This window comes from Anomalospiza imberbis, chromosome 1 (assembly GCF_031753505.1).
Source record: "Anomalospiza imberbis isolate Cuckoo-Finch-1a 21T00152 chromosome 1, ASM3175350v1, whole genome shotgun sequence".
NCBI lineage: Eukaryota > Metazoa > Chordata > Aves > Passeriformes > Viduidae > Anomalospiza > Anomalospiza imberbis.
In genome coordinates, this window is record NC_089681.1 from 94,586,308 (window position 1) to 94,610,918 (window position 24,611).

The following is a 24,611-nucleotide window of genomic DNA, read 5'->3' on the forward strand; positions in this document are numbered from 1 at the left end:
GACGATTTCCAGTGAGTGATAATTGAGTGAAATGCATCTTTGGTGCAATTTACTACAGATAATGCATTAAAATTAGTTTTCCTGAGCAACAGAATCAAACAGTTGAAGGTACAAATGCATTAAATGAAACGGTGACATTGCAACGCTGTCATGGAAATTTGAGCTTCATTCAAAAGTGAATAGTACAGTTAGAAGAGTTCAGTAAAAACCTGTAGTGAAACACTTAAAAAACCTATAAGACTTCACTCACCATTTGAATTTTGCCTAAATATTTTGGAAAGATAATTACACATATAGTACTGCAGCCTTGCAGCATGATGAACTGGTTACATACAGCTTTATGCTTCAGTGGCTGGAATGTTTCTGGTACATCACATGTCTCATTTAAAAATAGCTGTCTTACAGCATGCTCAGCAGCACAGATATAGCAGAGACAGTCTTGTCAGTTTCTTGTGCATTAATTCACTTTTGGAGGCGCATTTTCAGTTGGCATCCCCTGTCATCAATTAGTCTCTTGACATTCATACATCATTGGTGGATTCATTAAGACAATAATTTTCAACACTAGCATCCTATGTACCTGCTAGCTTGTTTGGAAATCTGGAATGGATTTGCAAGCATTTTGGGAACTGAATATCTCTAGTTAGCATAGAGGAGAAAGGATTTCTGATGTATTCAGAATGGGTCTGCTGTTTTGAAATATCTGGTTTGAGTGTTCTTTGGTTGCATTTAAATTTCCATTCTCTTGGTCCTTTGTGTTTATGTACCTGCACATTGTGCCTTTAAGCACTCCTTTGTCAATAAAAACCAAATTTATTTTACATTTTGAATGTTAGCTTTGGTACTATAATTTTGTTATGCCAAGATACAGTATTAGAATATAGTAATTGCAATTTGAGAAATTTTGGTATTTTGTTTTTAATGTTATTTCTGTGAATTTTTAAAAATTTTATCCTTTTTTTTATATGTATGCTCACATAAATACAGACACAATATAATTTTTAGCTTGCCCAGTGTTTTCCAGTTCAGCAGTGCTCTGTTGTCTCCTTCTTACCTAGCAGATTTCAGCTTTCTGAGCTGTTCTCAGGCAAACCATGCTGCCATTAACTGGTCTAAATTAGCAGACTTATTTTAGCCATCTGATTTTATTTGTGGAGATGGCTAACTCATCAGGCTTTTGGTCTTACATGTTAAAAGCTCTCACAATTATTTACTTGTAAATAAATTAAAGGCTTTACATCATTTTTACCAGACCTGTCAAGGTCTGAAATACTTTTATCAGCCTCCTTTCTGTAAAGTTATGCATAGCATGTAGAAAGTTAAGCAATATAAACCTTCTAACAAGAACTTGTATTGTCTAGTGTTTATTCAGCTGAAATGCCTCTCCAGCACCTGTTTTATGTAGAACTTGCTCACACGGAGAATCCATGAACTCTAGTATCTCTATTCTTGCTCATCTTAGGAACTTGCTTTTCTGCACATGCAGAAAATTGTGGAACAAGAAAAAAACACTGTCATTTACTAAAATTACATTCCTCAGCATGCTTAAACTTAGGTGTCTAAAGTGGGCCCATCAATTTATATTCAGGGCCATCACCTTCAGTTATAACTGTTTTATAATATGATCATGTGATTCTATAGATATCTTTAAAAAGGTGAGTCAATAGAGCAAGTTATTCTGAATAAATGTATTCTGGATAAACTTGCATTACTTTTCCTATTCCAATCCCAAAGCAACAAGATAATTTCTAAATTGCAAGGAATTTTGTGTTTACAAATGTATAGCAAAGAACAAACTGGACATGGCTTACTGTTAGTAAGGAACTTAACCAAGCTTGAGAAGTTGACAGACAATTGAGTTCAGCAGAGACAAATGCAAAGTGGTACCTTGGGTAGAATAAATTCCTGCAACAGGTACAGGAAGTGACAGGTTATGTACCAGCTTTGCAGAAAATTTGGGCTTTTCCTGGGTAATGAGTTGAACATGACTGTAGTGCAAGTTGGGCTTTATTAACAAGAGCAGACTGAGAGAAGAAATTATTTCCCTTTACTCAACACTTAGGAGGCAGTACTGTATTCCACTTTGGGATTCCCCATGTAAAAGAGAGGTTATAAAACATAAGAGTCCAGGGAAGATGGTATAGGCTAGAACATACATTAGGAATAGGCTGAGAGATATGGTTTTGTTTACTCCGAAGAAGAATTGGGGAAAAGCGAGCAGGAAGAGAATCTAATTATTGTCTTCCACATGGGGGCATATGGGGGACAAGGTGAAACCAGATTTTTACCAATGCACACAGTAAAATGACAAGAGGCAGCTAACATTTCCAGGGGAACAAAGACAATTCCAGCTGGACATAAAAGAAAGATTTTTCCACTGATCAAGCACCTAGAGATGACTTTGAAAAATGACTCAACAGAACACTGAGTAGCACCTTTGTTGTCATTGAAGTTAGAGAGCTCATTTAAGCATAAGTTGGACAATTGAGGACATGCAGAAGTCCCTTATAGCCTGAGTTATTTTATGATTTTAACTAAGATACAAGCAAGTTACATACAGTGTAGTATTTTAAATTTGATTTCTTCTCTGAAGACAGTGTTGGAAAATTATCAAATGCATAATTGTCTTTAATTTAAATCCTATTCTGAAGGTGTAATATGGATTAGTGGAGTCACATGCAGAACTGTGGTGAAAAATGACACAGACTGTAAGTCAGAAAAAATTATGATTGATGTCTCCAATTTATAAAATGGAAGTTGCAATACAGAGATGACCAACACAAGAACAGTCATAGAAATTTCTGATAGTGTCTTTAATGAAGATAAAAAGGCTGCAGTCTTTAGTCATTTATTAATTTGTGTATACCTGTGGTGAGTGGCTGGCTAAGTTTTGTGCATGCTGGCCAAAAATTGCCTCTTGCTTAGCAAGCAGTGTGTGTGAGAGTGCTTCTGGGGCACAGGGAGGTAATGGCTTAGGTAAACATAAGGGAATTTAATAACTGGAGGTAGTGTTGTGGAGGAAGACATGCACATGGGCCGTACAGAAGAGTATCTTGAGCTAATACTGGACATAAGGGACACATATCCTGCGGTGGAAATAACAGGGAACTGATCCACAAGCCTTTTCCTTCCTCCTGTGTGAAAGGAGAAATGGATGTGACCTTTGGGTTTCAGCTCAATGTCATGCATTAGGTATTTGGTAGTTCAAACTCGCCCTGCTCTACTCTAGCAATATCATATGGTGCAGGCTTTAGGACAAAAGGTTTTGTCTTTTTAGCGGTAAGATTTGGGTTTCTTACAGATGTAGTCATTGAATCTTCATAGAAATGCAAGAAGACTTTCATTGGCAAAGTTAAATTTGCTTGTATCCTGGACTTCTCATTGAGGTTTTTTATCAAAGGTTTTAACTTTGATTTTGGGATTACTTTAGATTCTTTGTGATGACTTCTTTTTTTAATTGAAAACAGTTTCTAGGTGGCAGTTAGGTCTCCAGAACAATGCCTGTCTTTACTATGCCTTGTGCACCACCTACTGGATTCTTTTTAACAATGGCATTCTGGCTGGTGTAAAATATCTGAGGAAAATGGCTACTTATTCGGTAATTAAAACAGGAGTTGTTATATGGTCTGCCTTCTGCAAGGAAGTAAAAATTTTGGTTAAAATGAATTTTTTAAGACAATCTTATATTACTTCTAGAAAGAATTAGAAACACCACTTGATCCAAAATTATCTGAGGTGATTTCAAATGAGATCAAGCTACGGCCCAGGAGTATGTAGAAGCTCAGACGATAAGGCGCTAATGTGTATGTCTCAAACACCAATTACCGGACAGCCGTGGCGGTTTGTGCCAGGAACAAGATTTGCTTGGAGAACAGGACCATGTGGAGGTAGAGCAGGGACAAACATCCTTGTTCTACTCCCTAGAGGCACAGCAAACAAAAGACATCATCAGTGAAGAATCAGACATAAACTGTCTACCAAGGGGCAATCCAGCAGGAGGATATGAAACCACCCAAGACCCCTGTGACTCTCTAAACTATGTCCAGATAGGTCTGAAAGAACAGAGTGCAAATGATAACTAATTTGCATAGAAAGCAAGAAACCTGTCCTCAGGGTAGGCAAAACTGATCAAGCCCAGGCACACACCATCCCATTGGCCAAACAGATGACCTCTCTCTTTCTCTTCCCCTCTTTAATTAATCTCTTTCTTTCTCTCTTCCCTCTGACCCTATCTCATCACCCAAACCCCACTTCTGGCTTACAGAGTAGGTCAGTGACTAACATATCAGTTTCCATAGCAAGTGTTGTAATTTACTAAGGAAACTTTGTGGGCCCTCTCACTTTTGTCATTCCTTTTGACCACATTTACCAGACTTGGGTGCTTCCTTCCCCATAGGGTGGGACATCACAGAACAGACAGACAAGAAACTGAGAAGAGCAGAATGAGACAAAGCTCAAGATGAAAGCCATTGTCAAGTGCTGTTTATGAGGATTATGAGAATGAGAAGGCGATAAGCAAAGATTGCACATAGGACAAAACGCTGTGGTGTGTTTTAAGGCAGAAAATATTTACTTCAGTAAAAGAAGATTACATCCTTCAGGATGTCTGTGTCATGGCAAATAGCTAAAGCAGGATCCCAAAATTAACATATAACATCACTTCATACTGCTGACAGTACCTAAGAACAGAGATGGAGTTTCAAATAAAGGGAAACATTTCATACCAATTTCAATATGTGTTTGTGTGTGTGTGTGTGTGTGTGTGTATGTGTTCAACATATAAAGCTATAAGAAATTTTAATCTTATATTAAAATAACTGAATTTATACTTTTCATATTTTATACTCCATCTAGTCCAGTGATGTCAACATATGAAACCTACTCTCATTGAATAAATGTCAGTGTATGACTACAAGAATTTTTTCCAGTAAGAAACTTATAAGAAATGTTCCTTTGAAGAATTTGCTTTGTAGTAAAAGTTCAAATTAGTAGCACTAAAATAGAATAAACCTACCAAAATGCTACTGAAAGGAAATACTAAAAAAATAATTTAATTTAGCTGGGGTAATGAACAAAATTGGTTGCCTGAATTCTTTTACTGTAAAGAAATTTAATTTCTATCAAGAATTAGCAGACATGCTCACGCCTTGAGACTCAATTTGAGCAATTTAATGGGAGCTATTATCAGTTAAGAAACACAACAAATCAACATTTTTGTAACAATACAGGCAACAAGAGATGTTAGTACCATTGCAAAGAAGGCAAAGTTGTTTCATGATGGTAGTGTTGATGGACAGAAATCCTCCACACTTAAAAAAAAAACAAATCCAGCACCACCAAAAAACCAAAATCAGTTCCAGCAACCTGTCTATGGCTGACCAGGATGAAGGGCTGCTAGTAGGAAACGTGTATATTTAATGAGATTCCCTCCAGACAGCCTATCCAATGGCTAGTGCCTAGATCACTATTTTCCCATGCTGCAAGTCTATGAATATCACAGCTACACTTCATCTGCTGGTACAGTCCCATGTCATCATTCCCTTCCCACATAATGCAGACCAGCACATACTGGATCCCTTGAGTAACTGGGATTAGATGTACAGCCAGCTGAGTAACTATCCCACAAATTCTATCATCTCCTGTGTAGAGACACACACACCATCAGACATTATAGCCTCCCCAGCAGTTGTTACGGACTGCCTGGTCCCTTTGGTATGTGCTTCCAGCTGTCTCAGAGACATACATGTATCTGGCCCAGTCTTATAAATGCTTTGGTAACTGAGCTAAATAAAGCCCCTGCTTGCTGTCTAGGTTCAGCTCAGTATCTGCTGACAGCCAAATGGTGCTAGACCTGCCCTCACTTGGCCCAGCTGCTGGCAACACAGGCATATGGGTTCCTCACATCCACAGACTCCACTCCAGTTGCTGGCACCACAGGTAACACTGGCTGTTGTGACCCGTGGTATGACTCCAGCTGGCAGCTGGTATGACTCCATAAACACATATGTACACAGAACAGAGAATCCACTCATCCAAGAAAATAGTTAGACATTTAATTTAATAAGACAGGGCAGCTGGCACATAGGAGATCCAGGACATCACCAAATAATTGCATGGACCAGAGACTAGTCCATTATGCCCCTGTTTTCCTGTGCTTGTTCCTCCCTAGACCAACTACATCCCTGCCTTTAGCTCCTTCCATACAAATTCACTATTGCTGTGGAGATGACTGAGAGGGGATTTAATGAACACTTATCAATCAGTATGTGACCCTTCAATGTGCTTGGGGTAGTTCCCATTATTAATAAATCAATGCAGTGAGTTATATAGAAAGTTGAAGAAATGAAAAAAAAAAAGGCTAATTATAAGACCAGGTTAAGTCCCCTGAAGTCTCAGATTTGGCAGACGTAGCCTTTGCCTCCACACCTCTGTCTGTGCAGTCCTGGCTGTGGTAGAACAGCTTGACAGAAGCAGGAAAGATCAGAATACACGTGATGTATGGACACGAGAGCAGGAGTGCGTAGCTATTGGAAGAGTAGCTACACAGACTGAAAACTAGCCCGAATAATTGTATTCCTGGAGTAAAGAGAACACATCCTAGCAGAAGGGGGTTATTTTCATTTTAAAGTCATGATGTCAAAGTGGTGTGTAGGGGTGAGTGGGCATTTCTAGAGGCCCTACAGAAAAATAATAAAAAATCCTTAACTCTTTTGAAAATACAGATCTTAGTGTATTATATTCTCATAGGGCAGAAGAGAATAATAAGCCTATCTTAAAGGCTTTTTGAATGGTAAAGAATTTGATTTTTCCTATAGATTCTGCTTCACTATGTTTTTTACAGCTTCAGTAACCATACATGCTGAGAGTTAAAAGGAGTAGAGGAGGGACAGTCTATGGCCTCTATGCAGGAAGAAAAGCTATCTCAGGACACGGCTACATTAGATTTCACTTAAAAGGCTGTTCTAAAGAAGGTTGTCTAGTGTGTGAGAACAAGGAATACCATTTCCAGTTCGAGAGCAACTGACAAAGAGACAGGGTAGCTGTAAGCTGTTTAGTTATGTCTCCTTGCAGTTGCTAACCACTGGATTAGCAATTGGCTGCTCATTTTGTCAATTAACAATTGACAAATTGTCAATTGACACTGCTACATTTCTAGAGCAGCACTCTTGACATCTTTTTGGTCACATTATTAATTATGCTATTACAATGTTGTGAGTTAAATACTTCAGTCTTCTGCTTCTTGAATAAAATTATGGTATTTTTGCTACAGGAAAAATGAGTGATGTTGTTATTTATAAGCAAAAGGTCCATATTTGCTTTTGGATGTAACATCATTAAAACAATGTTCTATGTAGCAAATTTCTTTCTTTCCTTAAAAGTAAAATATTTTCAACACCACTAAAATAAGCTGAAAGAAGTAACTCAGGCTTTTGCACAGAGGATCAATCTATCTTTGGTAGCAATTTAAGAACAAATGGCTTCATCCCTGACAGATATCATTTGGTGGATCACCATCATGATGGCTATTCAAGCATCATACTAGAATCCTCAAAATATTAATGATCAGCTTTAGTCATTCTTCAAACTAGGAAAATAAACAGTAAAGAAGAAATCAATTCTGCTCAGAATCAGACAGCCGAATGTTCAGAGAGTATTTTCATGTAATTTATAAATTCATCAGCAACTAAATTAACATCTAAACTGTAAAATAACTGTTGCTTACAAAGTTTATCAGCAAATACCATTTACTCAATAAATCCCAGAACTGATGTAGTAACACATTTATTGATCACTTTGCCAACTAAAAATACAATTTTATACAGTCAGTCAACAGCAATAACGTACTTTATGAGAAGCTATGCTTTAATGAAATGGTGTTTAAAATATAGATTTCACTATAACTTGTCAAGCTAAGCTTTTACAGTGCTAATGAAAACAACTGCTGCTCTTTAACTTTTCCCCTAAAACATCAATAATGCTGCAGACAAAGTAGCTTTTCTATTGTTAATGTGGGTTTAGAATTTAACAAGACAACTTCAAAAGGTTTAAAACATCCGTAACATTATCATCACTTTAACATTCACAAAGATAAAGTGATACATTTAATACTTTCTAGCATTAATAAACAGTGTAAAAATATATTGCATATATATATATATAAATTTGTTTCCTTTTCATGAAAAAACATAGTACAAACTAGCAATATATGATCCCTGTTCAAGTTTCTTTTACTTATTTTAAAGACTGAAGAGTAGTAGTTTTAAATTAACAGAAACAAAGACATGGAAATAAGAGAATTACTGTTGTGCTCCCCCATAACCTCTTGTCATGGTTACTAAGCATATTAACCCCTTGGTAATGGTGGTTCTATTTTTGCTAACACCAGCTAGAATTTTGGAACTGGCTGCAGTGGGGATAAGATTTTGCCCAGTGTGCTTTGCACTGGATGATGTCTGGCCCCCTTCATCAAGTGGTTAAAAATCTTTGCTTAGGACATGTTTATTTACTATAGTTAAGATTTAGAAATGCTATGCTCAAGTTGTTCATTTGCAATAATGAAAAGAAGATTCAGTGTTAAACTAGTGAGAAAAAGTAAACTTGTAAGGTTAAATGATCATGTAATATTTTTTAGTATGTTGAGAATTTCACAGTGAACACAGTAGGCTAGTACAGCTGCATGTCAATGTTTGCAATGTCTGCAATTCGAAATATTGCAGGTAATTATTAGCACACAGCAGCTTCCTGGTTGATGAAAGACAAATGAAAATAAGAACAAAACCTAGTAAGCTTCACTGAAGTTTTTAAAAATAGTATACAGTGCTCCAAGGAAAACTATGCCAAGACCTATTTCCATACCCCAACTGCTTAACAATTAAATTTTAATTAGTGCTCTAGGTAATCAAAGACAAAACAGTTTGGCCTATACCCTTTATGATCAGGTCCTGACAGCATGCAAATCCAGATTTGTGCAAATGAAGAATCAAAACATGTAAATTGAATTAGAAATGGATGTTGGAACAGCATGGACTGATAAATAAGCTAGCAAAGGAATAAAGCATAATGTGGATAAATAAAAGGTTCACGACTGAACAAAATCAATCTCATTCAAAAATTATACTTCTGTATAAATATATATTTCTCCTCTAATATTTGAATCTGTGAAATATAACACCTTGCTAAGAATAAACTTCAATATACTTATCCAACATTGACCATTTCTCTGCTTTACAGAATGTAAAGACCAATTACTTTGTATTATAAGCATTGCACAAAATTTTCCCTGCTGCAAGAATTTGCCAAAGCCGATATATTCTGAACTCAGCACAAAGATTAAAAACACTCTTTTTTGCACCCTATAACTTGTTTTTGCCTATGATCTTACCTTTTCACACACTACAATGCTAACAAAAGTAGTTTGCCAACACAATTTTATACAGGATATCAGTTTGTAGGTTAACTGACTTTACACAAAGCCTTTGTAAAGATCTAGTACATATTTAGCTTGAATATTACAGACATACACAGCATTTCAGCTGCATTAATATAACCCTATTTAATAGAGCCCAGGCTGCATTATTTCACATTATTTAATTACTTTGTTTAAAAATAGCATTTGAGCAAATGCAAGCATATAGAAACTCAACTAATGTAAACTGGAACTTAAAATAATATACCACTGTGGGGATTCAGACTGTCATCTTTTTTTCTTATTTTGTTGTTCATCTATAATGTAGTTCCTGATCAAAATGCAAATATGGATGAACTGAGTGTATTTTTACGGCCACATTTTTAATTTAGTTGAGTGTAGCTTTGCTCATGTTTCTGATGTTTTCTGAAAAATGTGCAAAGTACTAAAAAAACCTTGCATAAAGATAACTGAAGGTAAGGGCAAATTATCATGAGCATTATCTTTGAGGCCTTTCCAAATGTTTACATCAAAACTCACTTTGTACAGTGCCATAAGCTTTACAGTAACTCACAAAAAAGAGATGCTGTATTATTGTATTTGAAAATTAATCCATTGCCTATTTAGTTGCAATGGAATATGGTAGTAGCTTACCGTTTTTCCAAATCAGGTTAGTCAGTTGGGCATTTCAATGGCAATTTCTAAATGCAAGGTTTAAAGAGAAAAAAAAAAGGTCTCTTCTGTAGTTTTGCCATCCATTTTGTATATCCATGTCCCCAGGCAGTGTCTGTGTGCATGCATGTGTGAATATGCATGAATACAAAAGATAACTTTGTTTTTAAAAAATTGTTTCAGACTACCACAACTGCAAATGTCTGTCAAGAATGCTGGAATTTTCCCCCTTTTGTTTATGATCAGACTTATTCCTGCCAAAGTCTATCCTGAGTGGATGATCAATTAGTTTGAATGAAATAAGCCAATTCAAACATTTTCTGACAACTAAGTCAAGAGTTGTATCTTAAACTTGTTTTGAAATCCACCTTCTCCATAGGGTTTTTAAAGCAATATACCAAGGTTAATATACTGAAAAACATGAAAAAAACCAAATATATTAACAGATATATCTCCCTGAAAAAAATAAATTACTTGGACAATTAAGACATGGAGGTTCTATCTGCAATATTCTTTTACTTCTAGAAGCATTATTCTTAGCTGGGACATCATTCAAAGCATTGGTTTTGAGTTTAATGAACCAGCATGAATTCAACTACAGGTTTCTTAGTAGTTCTAGGATTCTGAAGACTTGAACAACCCTGACCATCATTTCCAGGTAATACTAAGTAAGCCAAATGGGCACTTTGGGGTTGCACAAAATGAGCAACTGAATGCTAAATGATATTTTATGGGCAAAGACTCCAAATACAGGAGGTACACATCTATTAACTTGAGGTACTCCAGACTTTAAAATTTCACACAAGTTTATAAGCTGTCATTATGCTTCTGGTATTTAATTGTATAAAGGTTCAAGCAAGACATGAGTCCATAGGCAATGTATGACACTCCTGTTTCCTGTTCCCATCTCATTGTACCACAGCTTTATACTTACTAACAGGTGATGAACAACTGTGTGTTTACACAGTGAGTGTCACCTTGCTTCACAAAGCTGGGGCAAAGGAAAATACAGGGCCCATGCAGTGCACAGTTTTAACTGGTTTCTTAAGAGTACTCAGAGGAAAGCTTGCTTTCACGCTTACTCACTCCTACTTCCTCACCATGGAGAAACTCCTCTTGTCACACTAAATCTATGTTACAATTGCTGAAGAGTGATTTCTCTCAGAACAGGGTAGACAGGTAAAACCATAAAAGCCTCCTTAGATCTTTACCTTTATGGTATGAAGGGAGAATGACAACACCCCCAACCAGCCAAGCTGAACAACACTGGCTGCAGGACTAGAGCTTGGCCCTAATAAAATTTAATTTTTTCATCAACATTTATACAGTTTAATTACTTATGCTGGATCCAAAGAGCATGTGTGCACACACACAAACCTACACAAGTCTTGTGCATTACATTACTTAATACCAACTAAATGACAAGCCAAGAACATAATATTCACCCTACAAACAACATACAAAAAGGTGTACTTATTTTGTCATACACGCAAGGCTGACAGTCAGTTAAGAGGACACATACCAGTGCAATGCTACATTTGCTCTATCATGAAGGTAAAAGGTTTGCTTTTGGCCAGTGCAAACAGAGAATTCTTATTCATGGATGACAGGCACGTGCCCCCAGAATACATGCATCCCTGAAGGCAGGGTTATATTTTGACTACCATACATGCAGGCACAAAGAATTAAAATTCATTTCATAACTATGAAAAGCCTTGAGGAAAAAACCTATCAATTACAACTTTAAAGTGTTGGTTTTGGAGGAATATACATGAGGATTTTCTCTACAGATGGTTACAGATGGCTGGGATACCTATCACTTGCAAGTCAAACCCATAGTAGTCATTTGCCTTTTTATTCTGCCTAAATCTAGCTACTATAAAAAATATTAATTGAGCCAATTGAGAGGGAAAATATGGAGGACTAAAATGGTACTTTGTGGACAAAGCTTTGTATAATGCTAAAAAAATGTCAGACTTTTAAATTTAATTGTCAGAATTTTTAATTTAGGTAAGGTCAGTAAAATACATACTTCAATTCAAAATATCTTTGAAAGACAACCCCTGTGCTGATGAAAAACACAAGCTGTGACACGTGAGTAGTTTTGAAATCTCCCTTTCCCTTCCCTAAATGAAAAGGAGGTAAGAAGTATTATAGGTTTTAAAAAATAGGGGCTAAATTTTTGCTGTAGTCTAATACTCAACATTTCCCTTGGGATTCCAAATATTTGACTACAATTAATTACAACTGTTCATATAGGATCCATGAAACTATGTGTGTTTTTCAATGTCTGCTTCTCAGTAATGCTATTGTGATAGCTTTGATAACCACAAAGAGCAGGCCAATCATTTTTGGTTTTGGTATTTCCATACTAATGGCTGCAAAACTCCCAGGGAAACTCTCAACTAAAGCTCATGGAGTGACTAAACAGAATTAGTAAGCATGCCTTAATAAGAAAATCCCTTTTGACTGCTGCATATTTTACTAAAAAACGACATTATTTTTAGAAAATTATTTGTAATGCCTATTCATTTGCCTCAGTAAGGACTCTCATTTCTTGTCCTCAGTCTTGTCAGGTTTTGATGGTCAGGTTAAACTTCAGTAGACACGCAGGTAAGGATTGTGTACTGCCACCATATTTAAATGAAATTTGAGTTTGTTCTTTAAGGTAGTTATTTCTAAAAGCTATCTGAACTTTCTGATCACATTTCTTTTGGTAGCATTACTGTAGTAATGAAAGCAAAGATAACTAGGAACAACAGCGTTTTATAGAAGATACTACATAAGACAGCGTTACGTAGTGGAAGATACTGAAAATCAAGCTGGAAATTTAGATGGAATGAATTGAGATGCCCCCCAAAAAAGAGAGGACAGTAAACCTTATTAAGTTCCCATGTCCTTACTTCAGACATGACATTTAGTTACAGTCTGCAGCATGGTGCATCAGAAGACAATATGCTCTACAACACTCTAAGGGCTGAAAATGGGGCACCTCCTCAGCTATCCCTTCCTGTCATCTTTGAGGTATAATCTGTTCTTACTGTCCTGAGAGTTGAGGGAATAGCAGATGAGTAAGAAAATGTACTTTGCTTCATTCCCAAGCAGGCCTGGAACTTAAGAGCTAATAATCAAGCAAGTATTTAGGCTTTTAATTTCCTACCAGTATTAGTGGACTAGTAAGAGCTTGAGTAGGTAGTGAACACATAATACACAGCTGCATAAGATGCTTTTTTCATAGCCATTATCTTTCGCACCAAGCATAGCAAACGAGAAAAACCTTTACTAAGTACTATCTTCCTAGCAACAACTTTCCTTTGTAACTGTCACATCAGAATGATTTATTTTCATGTATCACTTTGAGGTTTAAAACTATCAGACTGAAGAAACAAAGAAGAAAAAAGAAGTGCGTTCCTCAAAATAAAATACTGCTGTCTGAACCATCTTCTTAGGTTCTGATCCCTAGCTTACTATGCCATTGAAAGAATTTCAAAGTTTACATCATGTACAGATAAAGTGCTTTGGTTCGTGACAGGGATTTTATACTGCACAAGCAATGCAAAGTAAACTCTGGCAGAACCTTAGCTCATTCCATCAGTCTCTTATAACTCAATTTCTAGACAGTGTCAGCTTGGATCTGTCCGCACTCTCAATTCCCTTGCATGCCTTCTATCATATGAGTGTGCTGATCTCTCTCACTTTGAACTAACAGCTTAAAACCTAATTATATCTTAAAATCTTCCTAACCTCCTCCTGTATGGAAACATCCTGGCATTACAAACTCTGTATTTGGGCACCTGAGAAAGCCTGTCCTTTGTGTACCTAAAAGCAAGGTGTCACCCAATGTGCCAGCCAGACAATAGCTAGCAAGAAACAAACACCCAGGTCAACAGTGTGCTTTGGGACTCTGCAGTCGGCTGGACTTCACCCTTTAGTGAGGCTGGGTCCAGAACTTTTCAGTTACCAGTGAGTTATTAGTCAAGTCTTAGAGTCAAAAAGAAAAACAGGGTTCACTGATTTTGCATGTAACTCAGTTGAATGATTTATCAAGGGTTGTAGGCTCAGCCTTTTTATTCATTAAAAAAAAAACCAAGGACTACCCTGGAGCCGTCTTCAGGTGCACAGGCACCAGTGACAAAGAAGGCTCTTTACATTTAGACAGTTTACTACCATGCCAGAATAATTTAGCCACTGTTGGTATCAAGTATTCTATTTTCTGCTTTGGAGTGTGACAGGTCTCCAGTGCAACACAGGAATGGATAACCTTTCACTCTTCAAGAACACTGGGTAATTCTTGGAAAGGGTTCACAAAGCTGAACACTTAGCATCCTGAGCATCTTTATATAAAGCTAAACTCTTCCCAGGTAACCAAGGCCATCCATGGGAAAAGCCATTTAAATCTTTACAAGAGCATGTGCTGTTTTGGCAAACTTCCCTCCCGCTTAAAAACAAACACCAAAATGAATTATAAACAAACAAAAGCATGTCCAAGTCCACAAGGAAGCCCTTGCCTTTTGTTTGCTATTGTTGTTTTGGTTTTAGGTTGATGAATGGGCTCAAAGGGTCACTGAGGGTGAAGTTACAGGACAGGCTATCACACAATGTCAGCAGGCAAAACATGAACAGTTTAAGGGCTAAAAACCAGTGCTCCCTTTCCATACATTGGTCAAATACAGATTGTTCACCTTCATGGCACATGACAGCACACGCTGCTCACCTATGTTTAATGTACTCTGAGTGGGATGCTGGTACGGGTGCGGGGAGAGCAATACATCTATTAACCTTTATTAAGAGTTGAACATGAAAATCAGGGCACAAGCTCTTTTTGAAAGAAAGCAAGGCATAACTGCAAAGAGCTGGTTTCGAATACTGAACATCCTATCTTTCATAATTTTAGAGAAACAGAGTAATACATCAAGGTACTTGTTCAGCTCTTGCAGAAAACTGAAACAGCCTTTTCTCTCCTTTTCAACCAATATTAAAAAAAAGTTATTTTTATTCCAATTAATTTCTTTTGGCATTCTGGACACCAGCTAGGTCACACTCAGCTGCCTGTACATTAAACCTGGTAACATTGGAAAGCCGTTCCCAGCAGTACTATTACGCCCAAGTCTGGCAACAAGAGTGAACAGGGAATCAAATCCCTTGTCCCTTGGATTCAAATTAATCTATCATAAAATGTAGCCCAGTTATATTTATTTTTTTCTTTGTGGGAAAATTGCACCTAATTACATAGGTATTAATTGTAAATGTCCTTACTCCAAGAGGCCATAAGCTTTCCTTAAAGGGCCTATGTGCCAACATATGTGCAAAACAACATTCATTTAATAGCAATCTGACTGGCAGTGTTAAGTCATAAACAATATTTTAAAGCATTATTAGCTTAATGCCCCCTTCACTTCCAATGTGAGGCAGTGCAAATTTGAAAACAGACTGTGAAAATCCTTAACTATACTTTCTTAGTAATGTCTTGTTCCTCACCTCTCAGGTTAGTACAATAGCGCCATCCAAATCCAGCCAGTCAGAACCATGCTACAGTACACACAAGAACAAGCACAAAGTATAGACAGGAGGAAAGTAAGGGCTGGTATTTTCCAACTCTTTCTGTTGACATAAAATACTTTAGAGCTTATATTGTCCTAGAAATAGCTTTTTTTTTCAGTTTTCCAATGAGTGGTATATGACAATCACAGGCTAGAACCTAGTATTTCACTACCACTTATTTCCAAATGGTTTATTGTTGAATGTTTTAAGAAAAGTGCTAGATCCCATATAAGACATTTAGAAAAAAAAAAAACTAAAACAATAGTGAAATGAAACTGCATAAGTAATGGGATATTGTTCAGAAAGACTGCTACAGAAGATCCACTTTTCAAGAGGTTCTCTTTGACATCATCAGGGCAACCTAGGAATGTTTGAGATCTTTTGCTTGAATTGACAAAGTGTGGTATAACTGTTCTTAACTTTGGCTTTGTTGTTTGCTGGTTGGGGTTTTTTTTCCTAAAGCTCAACAAAATAATATATTTTTTATACCTACATATTTATTTATTTTTGCCAATATATGCATGAGGAATGTAATGAAGGGCATTGTGCTGCAAGTAGCTCAGCAGATGTTGAAATCAGTTCCAGTTCCTGAAGACAACTTCTTGACAACAGTCTCAATATTCACAATAACTGAAACATGTGGGATTCATAACATCATCCTTACAAATACATACTCTATCCCCCTCTGTGTTGTAAACCCTCAGCCTTACTTGTTTCCTTGTACTTTATAATCGTATGTGCCTGCATGCTTATAACCAGATACATATCCTGAGTTATCCACCAAATCTTCTCGGCCAGCTCTGCCTTTTCCTTTCCCACTGGCATCAAATCTCTCTTTGTGAGAACCCGTGAATTTTGAAGTATCTGTAAGTCGTGAAACAGTTGGAGATGCAACGGTTTTCTATTGGAAGAAAAAAAAAGAAACAAAACAAAAAACCACATCAGAAATCAGCTGTTCTTAATACAGATACTTTTACATGCTACCAAGATTTAAATCTTTGCTAATGACAAAGACTATGCAAATACCTACTAATTCCCAGCAATAGGATGCAAAAGATGTTTGTTTCTTGCCATTACATACAATGACAATAATAATATAGCAGAAAAGGAAATAGCACAAATTACGTCAAAACCTTTTGGAAGAGACTTTCAGTATGAGATACTTTTGATTAATAATCAAGTTCTAAGCACCAACGATATGAAGAAGTTTCATCTTGACTTCACATTTTGAACCATTTCAAAATCCATGATGTCAGCATGAAAGCATAAAAGCTTGGCTCCACCAATATAGAAAAAGTACTCTAATACAACTAGAATTCATTGCTTCAATAGACAATTTAATTCTAAATTGCATGATTCATGAGAGAAGTAACAAACTGGAAGGACTGAAAGTTATTTCTAATATTAGCAAATTAGCAGTCTATTAAATGGCATTGAACAAAGATTTTCCTTCCTCTGAGTCATATCAGGCTCTTCAAAAATAAATTTTGTTGTCATCAAGACAAAACAAATTTGACTATAGAAACAGAAAAAAAATTATTTCATATTACAATATAGAAGCATGATAACCTGCATGCTCTGACTAGGAGCAGCCTCTGCAGCAGCAGATCCTTAAATTTATATTTTAAAATCAGGTGAAGAAAAAACACACACGACTTTTGAGCTAAAATGAACAAAGAGTGCCAAAATCTGAGTTTTTTTTTTATGTGCACCACCTGTCACTATCTGTAAGAAAATGAACACTGGAGCATTCCTTGCTCAAAACAGCATCGCTAAATGACCTTTAGGGACTTCTGTCTTGCAGTCTTATGAGTACTATTTGCAGAAGTGCTTATTTTTCTATACTGAAAAAATAGGTATCAAGACAATGCTTAGGAAGAAATATTGGTCTAATACATAGTTTACTTGTTCACATTGACCTGGTAGCACCTTTTAACCAGGAAAACTCCAAATGCAAGACAAGGGCAATATAGTCAATATGTAGTTAATTAAACTTAAATCATATTTGCTTTCCTTGTATTTAAAAACCATTGCTTTACAGAAAATCAGTTTTATCTGCATGTGCATACACTCTCTACCATCACATCCACAGAGAGAAGTCTCAGAAACTCTAGTTGACTGCCCTTTCCTTTACCAAATTCATTCTCAGGACAGACTGCTATTCTGAGAATTTGTAATGGTAAACTTAATCACTTTTTGAAAAAGAAAGACTACAACTTCTGCTCCTCTGTTTCAAAGGTGTGGCATGAAATGTATGAAGTTTTCCTCAATACACAAACTACAATAAAAACATACAAGAATTTTTGTACAGTAACATATTTAGTAACATACATACTAAAACTTGTATGAGTGGATGGAAATGCACATGTATTAACATGCAAGAAGAAACAGTAAAACAAGGATTAATAGAATGGCTCATGTCAATAATGAAGGATGTTCCCAGAAAACTATTCCCAGTGGTAAACTTGAGAGATGTGGTGTTTTTATCAAGGCACCTGCATTCTGATAAGACTTCAACACACATGACTTATAAGGTGCATCTTTACAACAAGACAGCAGCGTGCCACACAAGTCCTTCCTTTTCCTATTAATATGTAGACACGTTTCAAACCAACAAAGAAAACTGAAGATGGGCAACAACTTGGCAGGTTAAAGAATACTATATTTTTGTCCCCAAAAACAATTAAGCAAAACCTAAAACCACAGTACAACGAACAGCACAAATCCAGAACAAGAGCAATAGTGATCCCACATCTGGTGGTCTTTCAGCCCAAGATGGATCAGAACACTTCTTGCATCACAGGAGTCCTAAAATGTGAAGTGAACATTAAAGGCATTAGCTGCAAGGTGAACATTTTTTCTCTGAATTGTTTTTTACTAAGTAAGAACTGCAGCCTTTTCCTAAGTTGTATGTCAAGTCACTGATGTGCTCCTTCCCACATATGACAGATTATTACAATTGAAATCGTGTTGATTTGCTGTTGGCAAAATTCCTATAAAACGGGAGGATCACCTTGTTTCCAACAATAAAAATCCAATCAATGTTAATTCCTTGTATGTTATGCTCTCACTCCCTGAACTGATGTATCTACATAAAAGATCAGAGATAAGATGCCACTACAAGGATATGCAGAACACCTCATTTCTCCTTTTCCTTCTTTTCCATCATTCTTATGATGAACATCTACACATGAAAAAGAAAATACTCCTTTCTTTTTAAAGTTGTGCTAAGATGCTTTCATTCAAAAAAGTCTTTGTAAATACAGAGTAGAATATACAACAGCTTCATAACCATCCTGGGCTCAGGAGCAACCAGAAGCAGCTAGTGGCGCTATATATCACAGAGTCATAGAAAAGTCCTATGACTGAGCACTACTGAGCCTTGCTCCATCATCTTTGCACTCTCCCTTCAGGTATTTATATACGTGGATATGGGATTCACCCTTGAGCCTTCTCTTCTCCAGGTTACACAGTCTCAGCTCCCTCAGCCTTTCCTCATAGGAGAGATGCTCCAGTCCCTCCATCATTGTTATGGTCCTTTTCTGGACCCTCTCCAGTAGGCTACCAGTCTTCTCCAGGGAGCCTAGAGCTGAATGCAGGACTTCAGATGAGATTTCACCAGTGCTGAGCAAAGGGGAAGGAGCACCCTGTTTGCTTGGCAATACTTCTAATGCAACTGAGATACCAGTAACATCCCAGACAGCAAGAACACCTCTACAGTTCATGTTCAGCTTGATGTCCATGAACACTCCCAGGTCCATTTCAACCAATCTCCTTCCCATCTGCATGGCCCCCTGCACATACTGGTGAGTGGGGCTCTTCCTCACCAGTTGCAGGACTTTGCACTGCTTGATGAATTTGCTGAAGTTCCTGTCAGACCAGATCTCCAGCCTGTCAGGTCCCTCTGGATGGCAACCATCTCATCTGGATGACCTATCATCCACTCCTCCCAGCTCTGTGTCATCAGCAAACTCAACTGAGAGTATACCACAGCCTATCATGAAGATGATTAATGAAGATATTAAAAAGGACTCAACTCAATATAGACTCCTGGGGTACATCAGGTTTTTCAGTCTCCAACTAGACTTTGTACTGTTCATCAATACCCTCAGGGCCCAACCATTCAGCCTGTTTTCAATCCACTTCAGTGTCTGCTCATTCAGCCACTACAGCACCAGGTTGTGAGACTCTTGTAAGAGACCCCATCAAAGGCCTTACTGAAGCCTAGGTAGACACTGTAGTACTCTCTTCTTACTCTATCTACTTGGGCAGTCATTTAACTGTAGAAGTTTACAGGTCAGTCAAGCACAACTCTCCCATGGTGATCAGCCATGCTGATTACTCCTGATGACTTTCTTCTCCTTCATGTGCCTGGATATGATTTCTAGGATTAGCCGTACCATTCCTTTCAGTGTCTTAACATGAAAAGTTTATCCATAAAGATTCCGCTATGAGCTGATGACTTATTTTTAGTGAACAGCCTTTATAAACTGAATGTGCAACCAACTGTTCTTATAATTTTTTTTTTCTGTTTCTGAACAAAATCAACTATGCAGATTAAATTGCGTATTGAGCAAAAGGCAAAACTAATTGAAAGGGGGGCCTTGAGATCATTCTCTACAACCCATCATTATTGTATAAGGGTAAGGGGAGGCAAATAAAAAAAGGGGGTGTGGGGTGAGAAAGCTGACGATCCTTTTTAAGTGAAGAAAAATGTAGGAAGAAATATAGTGAAGAGCACAAAGGGCTGGATGAGAACAGCTTCCACAATAGCAATCTTTTTCACAATGAATCACATACAAATGATTCTGCCTTGTCATATAGCAATTCTGCTTGAACTGTTTACTATCGAGAGTAAGTTATATAATCTCTCTAGTTACATTATTCTAAAGGCAATAAATTCCTTGGGCCAACTTGCTCACTTTTTTTTCCCTCTGAGACCATAGAAGCCTTCATTTTCCATCTCTTATTTGAACATACAGTTAACCACAAAGTTTGCATATCACAGAAGGTGCCCGTGAACTTCAATATTTTATTTAAAAAACCCCTTTGTCTTAGGAAGAAAGTTTTACTTTGCACAACAAAATCAAACATAATCATTTAGTGTTTCAAATTCAGTTTATTCTGTTTTTGTGCATTTTTTCTTAGAAATACAGTATTTTTCCTCATTTTGTCTTAGTGTCTACAAAGAAGTGCTGCTAAGATAACAAGGGGCTTGGAGCATGTGACATAGGTCAACATGCAGAGAAAGCCACAAAACTGCTTGCCATAACCAACAGCCAAGGACCAAATCACAACCTTCAAGAAAGGAGATTCCAGAGTGCAGTTATGCACAGAGCAGAAACCAGATATTTTCACTCTCAAAGAAAACAAGAAATAGAATAGAAATAATGAAGAAACTTCATATTTCTCCCCGACTGAATGATTGACTTCCCATATGAAAGGGAAAAATGGATGGTGACAGCAAAGCTCTAAATATACAATCCCCAACCTTGGAGAATTTCCCATTCTATGTCTCCTTGCAAAGGAGATCTCACTCTATGTTAAAATGACAACATCCACAATGATGCTCTGCTCCCCATGTCACTCTTATCTTCATTTCTTATGAAACAGCAATTAGAGATGGAATTGTCTGCCTTGGCAACATTCTCATTTTACAAAACAAAATGCAAGACAGAATAGGTAGACTCTGGCCAAAACAGTCTCTCAAACAGTTTATAAATGAGAGTAGGAGAGCATTTGAAGACAGCAATACTATTTTTAAAAAGTGCAGATGGGAAATGGTAAGGCTAAATTATAGAGCCGCAAAGCCCCTGTAACACTTATACATGAGAGCATCTCATTTCCACTACAGATCCACAAGCCAAACCCATTTGTCTGCTACTGCCAATGCAGAGAATATTCTTTAATTAGTTCTTCTGCTATGCCTTTATCTTTACCATAACTTGTGGAAATAGATATCTACCTTAGCTTAGGGAAAAAATAGCTAATGCATCTGACCATTTACTTCATATACCTCAAAAGCAATCTCTAGGCACTTTTCATCTCAGCAGAAGGTTGTTGCAATTGACAATGCAACCCTCAATCTGAATGAAAATCCCCCTGCTAATCATAACCAAGAACAATTGTATGAAGCCCCAGTATACCTCACAAGTAATTAAGGCATGTCTGTGAGCTCAGAGACCAAAATAATTCAACATAGGAAAAGCACAGAGCTTTATCCATCTCCTCACAAAAAAAAACCCCAACTACAGAGAAAGAGAAAGCCTGCCAAACAAGTAGATACAATAAAGCTACCTCCAGCTTCAAAAAGAAGCCATTTTGACTCCTTGGGTGAGAGAGACTGATCCTCTCTCTCTGTGTCCAGAGCAGAGAACACATTTTCCAAATGGAACTCTCAGTTGTGCCATAGAATCTGCAGAACAGTCAATGCCAATAATGTCTTGGCACTTTGTGAAAGCTATAAACAGAGAGTGACCAAATTCTCTATGGGGATCTAGCACCTCCCCTGGATTAAAGATCAGTATATCAGTCTTTACAGTGCTAACTCGTGCAACTGAAACCAATCCAAAAGAAAGGCAGAAAATTATGACAGTTGATACCAATACAGATATTCCGTCATTTACATCGCACTTCTCTATTCAAAACATGCAAAAGGGAAATTGCAACCCACACAGTTGCAACCCCATAGTTGCAAACCAAAATGATCAGGAACAATTGGGAAGACTCCAAGATGCTGGAATAAATTGTGAAAGCAGAGAGGAGACTATAAAAGAGCAAGCATATCCTCTTTTGGAAACCTGTGACTTATTTAGACCAACACCTACTGAAGGAAGGTATTGAGCCAATGCTGGGTAGGATTTGCTGCTCTCTTGATTTCTGCTTTGTACAAAAGGGTAGTTTCATCTACAAACACAAATTAGTACATTCTTACACTAGCAATTTCCAGCAGCTCTCAGTTACTTACATTCAGAAAATGAAGCTTCACGTCCATTTTTCTTGTATTACTATCTCGATTCTGAAACTGTTTTCTTCAAAGCCTCTGATTTCACCAGCAGAAGCAACAAAGTATTGCTCCAAACTGTCATCCACTGACATGTTGGTGCAAGAATATTCAGTGTATCTATTCCCACAATATTTTGTATAGAAGGGCAAGTTTTCTAAATAGTGGACTTGTGGAATTGGAAATGGTGCAATTAGTATTAGACTTCTGTGCTCTTATCCCAGTGCATGTCAGAAAACTATCTTACTTTCCAGGTGTATACTAACTTATTTGTGGTATAAAATCTTCTGAATGTAGATCATCGATGAATTTCCATGGGATCTAACTCAACATATAGGGGTCTCACCCTCTATCACCACTGCCAATAGGGTAGATGCTATTCATAAGCAAGTCAAGGATATCCTCGCAACCTATAAAGCACAAAGCAAACTGGCTCTTGCAAGAAAATAGGATGGTACAAAACCAATAGATTAACACAATGCCATGTATATATACACAGTTCAGCTCTGTTTTATGTTGCATGTACCAGCCTATGCAGGTCTACTCTGAAATCTCCCAAAACACACAACTGACAAACATCTTTGCAGGTTTAGACGTTGGTCTTTTTTATTACAGAACCTCTACATTAGGAATGTTTATTGAAGTAGTCAATTTAAACTAGCTTAAGTTCTCAACAGATGTATTTATGGTTATTTTAATGTCTCATAGTAAGGACAGCAAAACCAGCAGAAATTCAACAGCAAATGTTTCAGGCAAATGCTCTCCTTCAATTACTTAACAAAGTTTGACAGGGTAGAACACAATAAAAGCAAGCTTTACACACTCCTGAACATCTTATCCTACACATACAGAGTACCCTGTACCTACACAAACAAAGCTCTGAGATTACAGCTACAAAAACTACTAAGTCTTTATGTCTTTCTAACCTGCAGTACTTATAGGGTGTCCACCCCTTCAGAGGCATTAGAAGCCAAATCCTCTCACATTTCAAAGCTCAAAAAACATCCATATTTTCAAATGGAGCTCAACAAAGATGACAAGCAAAAATTCTGGCCAGAAATCTTCTGAGTACATGCAAACCAGGTACAATCTATATGTTTCCTTTTCTAAACACAACAGCATATGGCAATTAACAATGCTGTTGAGAGGTTAGTCAATACTGTAACCCCTTTAAAAATAACTGTGTATGTTGCAGAAGCTGTGCTCTTCAGCAAATTACTTCTTCCAAGATTAGGAGATCACACCTGGGGCAAGCACATATACAAATCTAATCATCACTTGGCCTAAGTTATTTGGGTAACTGTCTCCAGAAAATATGTGTCATCTTCTTTATCTCAAAGTTTTGACAAATGGAGTTGAAAAATTTCCAAAAAGAGCAAATGTCATGTCAAATAACATCAAGTTAATGCCCCTAACATTAAAGAAGTCCTGCTCTCTATGGGTAGTCCTTAAGTCTGATTGCTCTTATATACCTCTGCTGTTTACCTCAGGTTACCATCACTTCACTGTCCATCTGGGCTATGGCTTTCACAGATTAGTACTCAAAGACAAGGAAGCCAATGACTGGGTGACACAGTGTAAAATCTAAAAGGGAAATAGAAGGAACAATATTCCAAGCATGCATGAGACAGTGTATTCTTGGGCAAAGAACACAAAACTACATCAGGAAAGGAATTGTCAAAGTTGTTCAGAATGACCAATGTTGACTGAAGCTGCAGTCACCTGGATTTGCAAGTCAGACTCAAAACTAGAATGTTAAGCACACAGAGTTCATCCTATTCAGTACAGAAGCAGGAAAACCAAGCAGCTTATTTAACTGCCAAGTACCATCTCTATAGCTTTCTCCATCTGGTTAGAGGAGTCCCAATAGGCAACAGCCTGTTGTCTTGGAAAAAAAAAAAAAACAGGATCAAACTAGTTCTGTGCATTTTAGTTCAACAGATTTCCCAGCTATGACATGCACTTGAGCAGAATGTAAATCTCTCCCAT

At 37.2% G+C, this 24,611-nt stretch overlaps 1 protein-coding gene across 4 annotated transcripts in view; it reads right to left on the reverse strand.

Annotated features, from left to right (window-relative positions):
* Positions 1-24,611, reverse strand: part of TPPP (tubulin polymerization promoting protein) — an 84,876-nt gene that overhangs the window by 1,137 nt on the left and 59,128 nt on the right. The window contains exons 4-6 of one of the 4 annotated variants that reach the window (XR_011002552.1): positions 16,330-16,520; positions 15,557-15,607; positions 1,888-1,988 (exon numbers count right to left, since the gene is read on the reverse strand). Coding sequence is in view for 3 of the 4 variants with exons in the window: in XM_068200492.1 (XP_068056593.1) it covers positions 1,888-1,988; positions 16,330-16,520 (292 nt within the window). In the remaining variant the exon portion in view is untranslated. The remainder of the gene's footprint in view (positions 1-1,887; positions 1,989-15,556; positions 15,608-16,329; positions 16,521-24,611) is intronic. The other 3 variants (XM_068200492.1, XM_068200502.1, XM_068200516.1) reach the window with 3 other exon arrangements.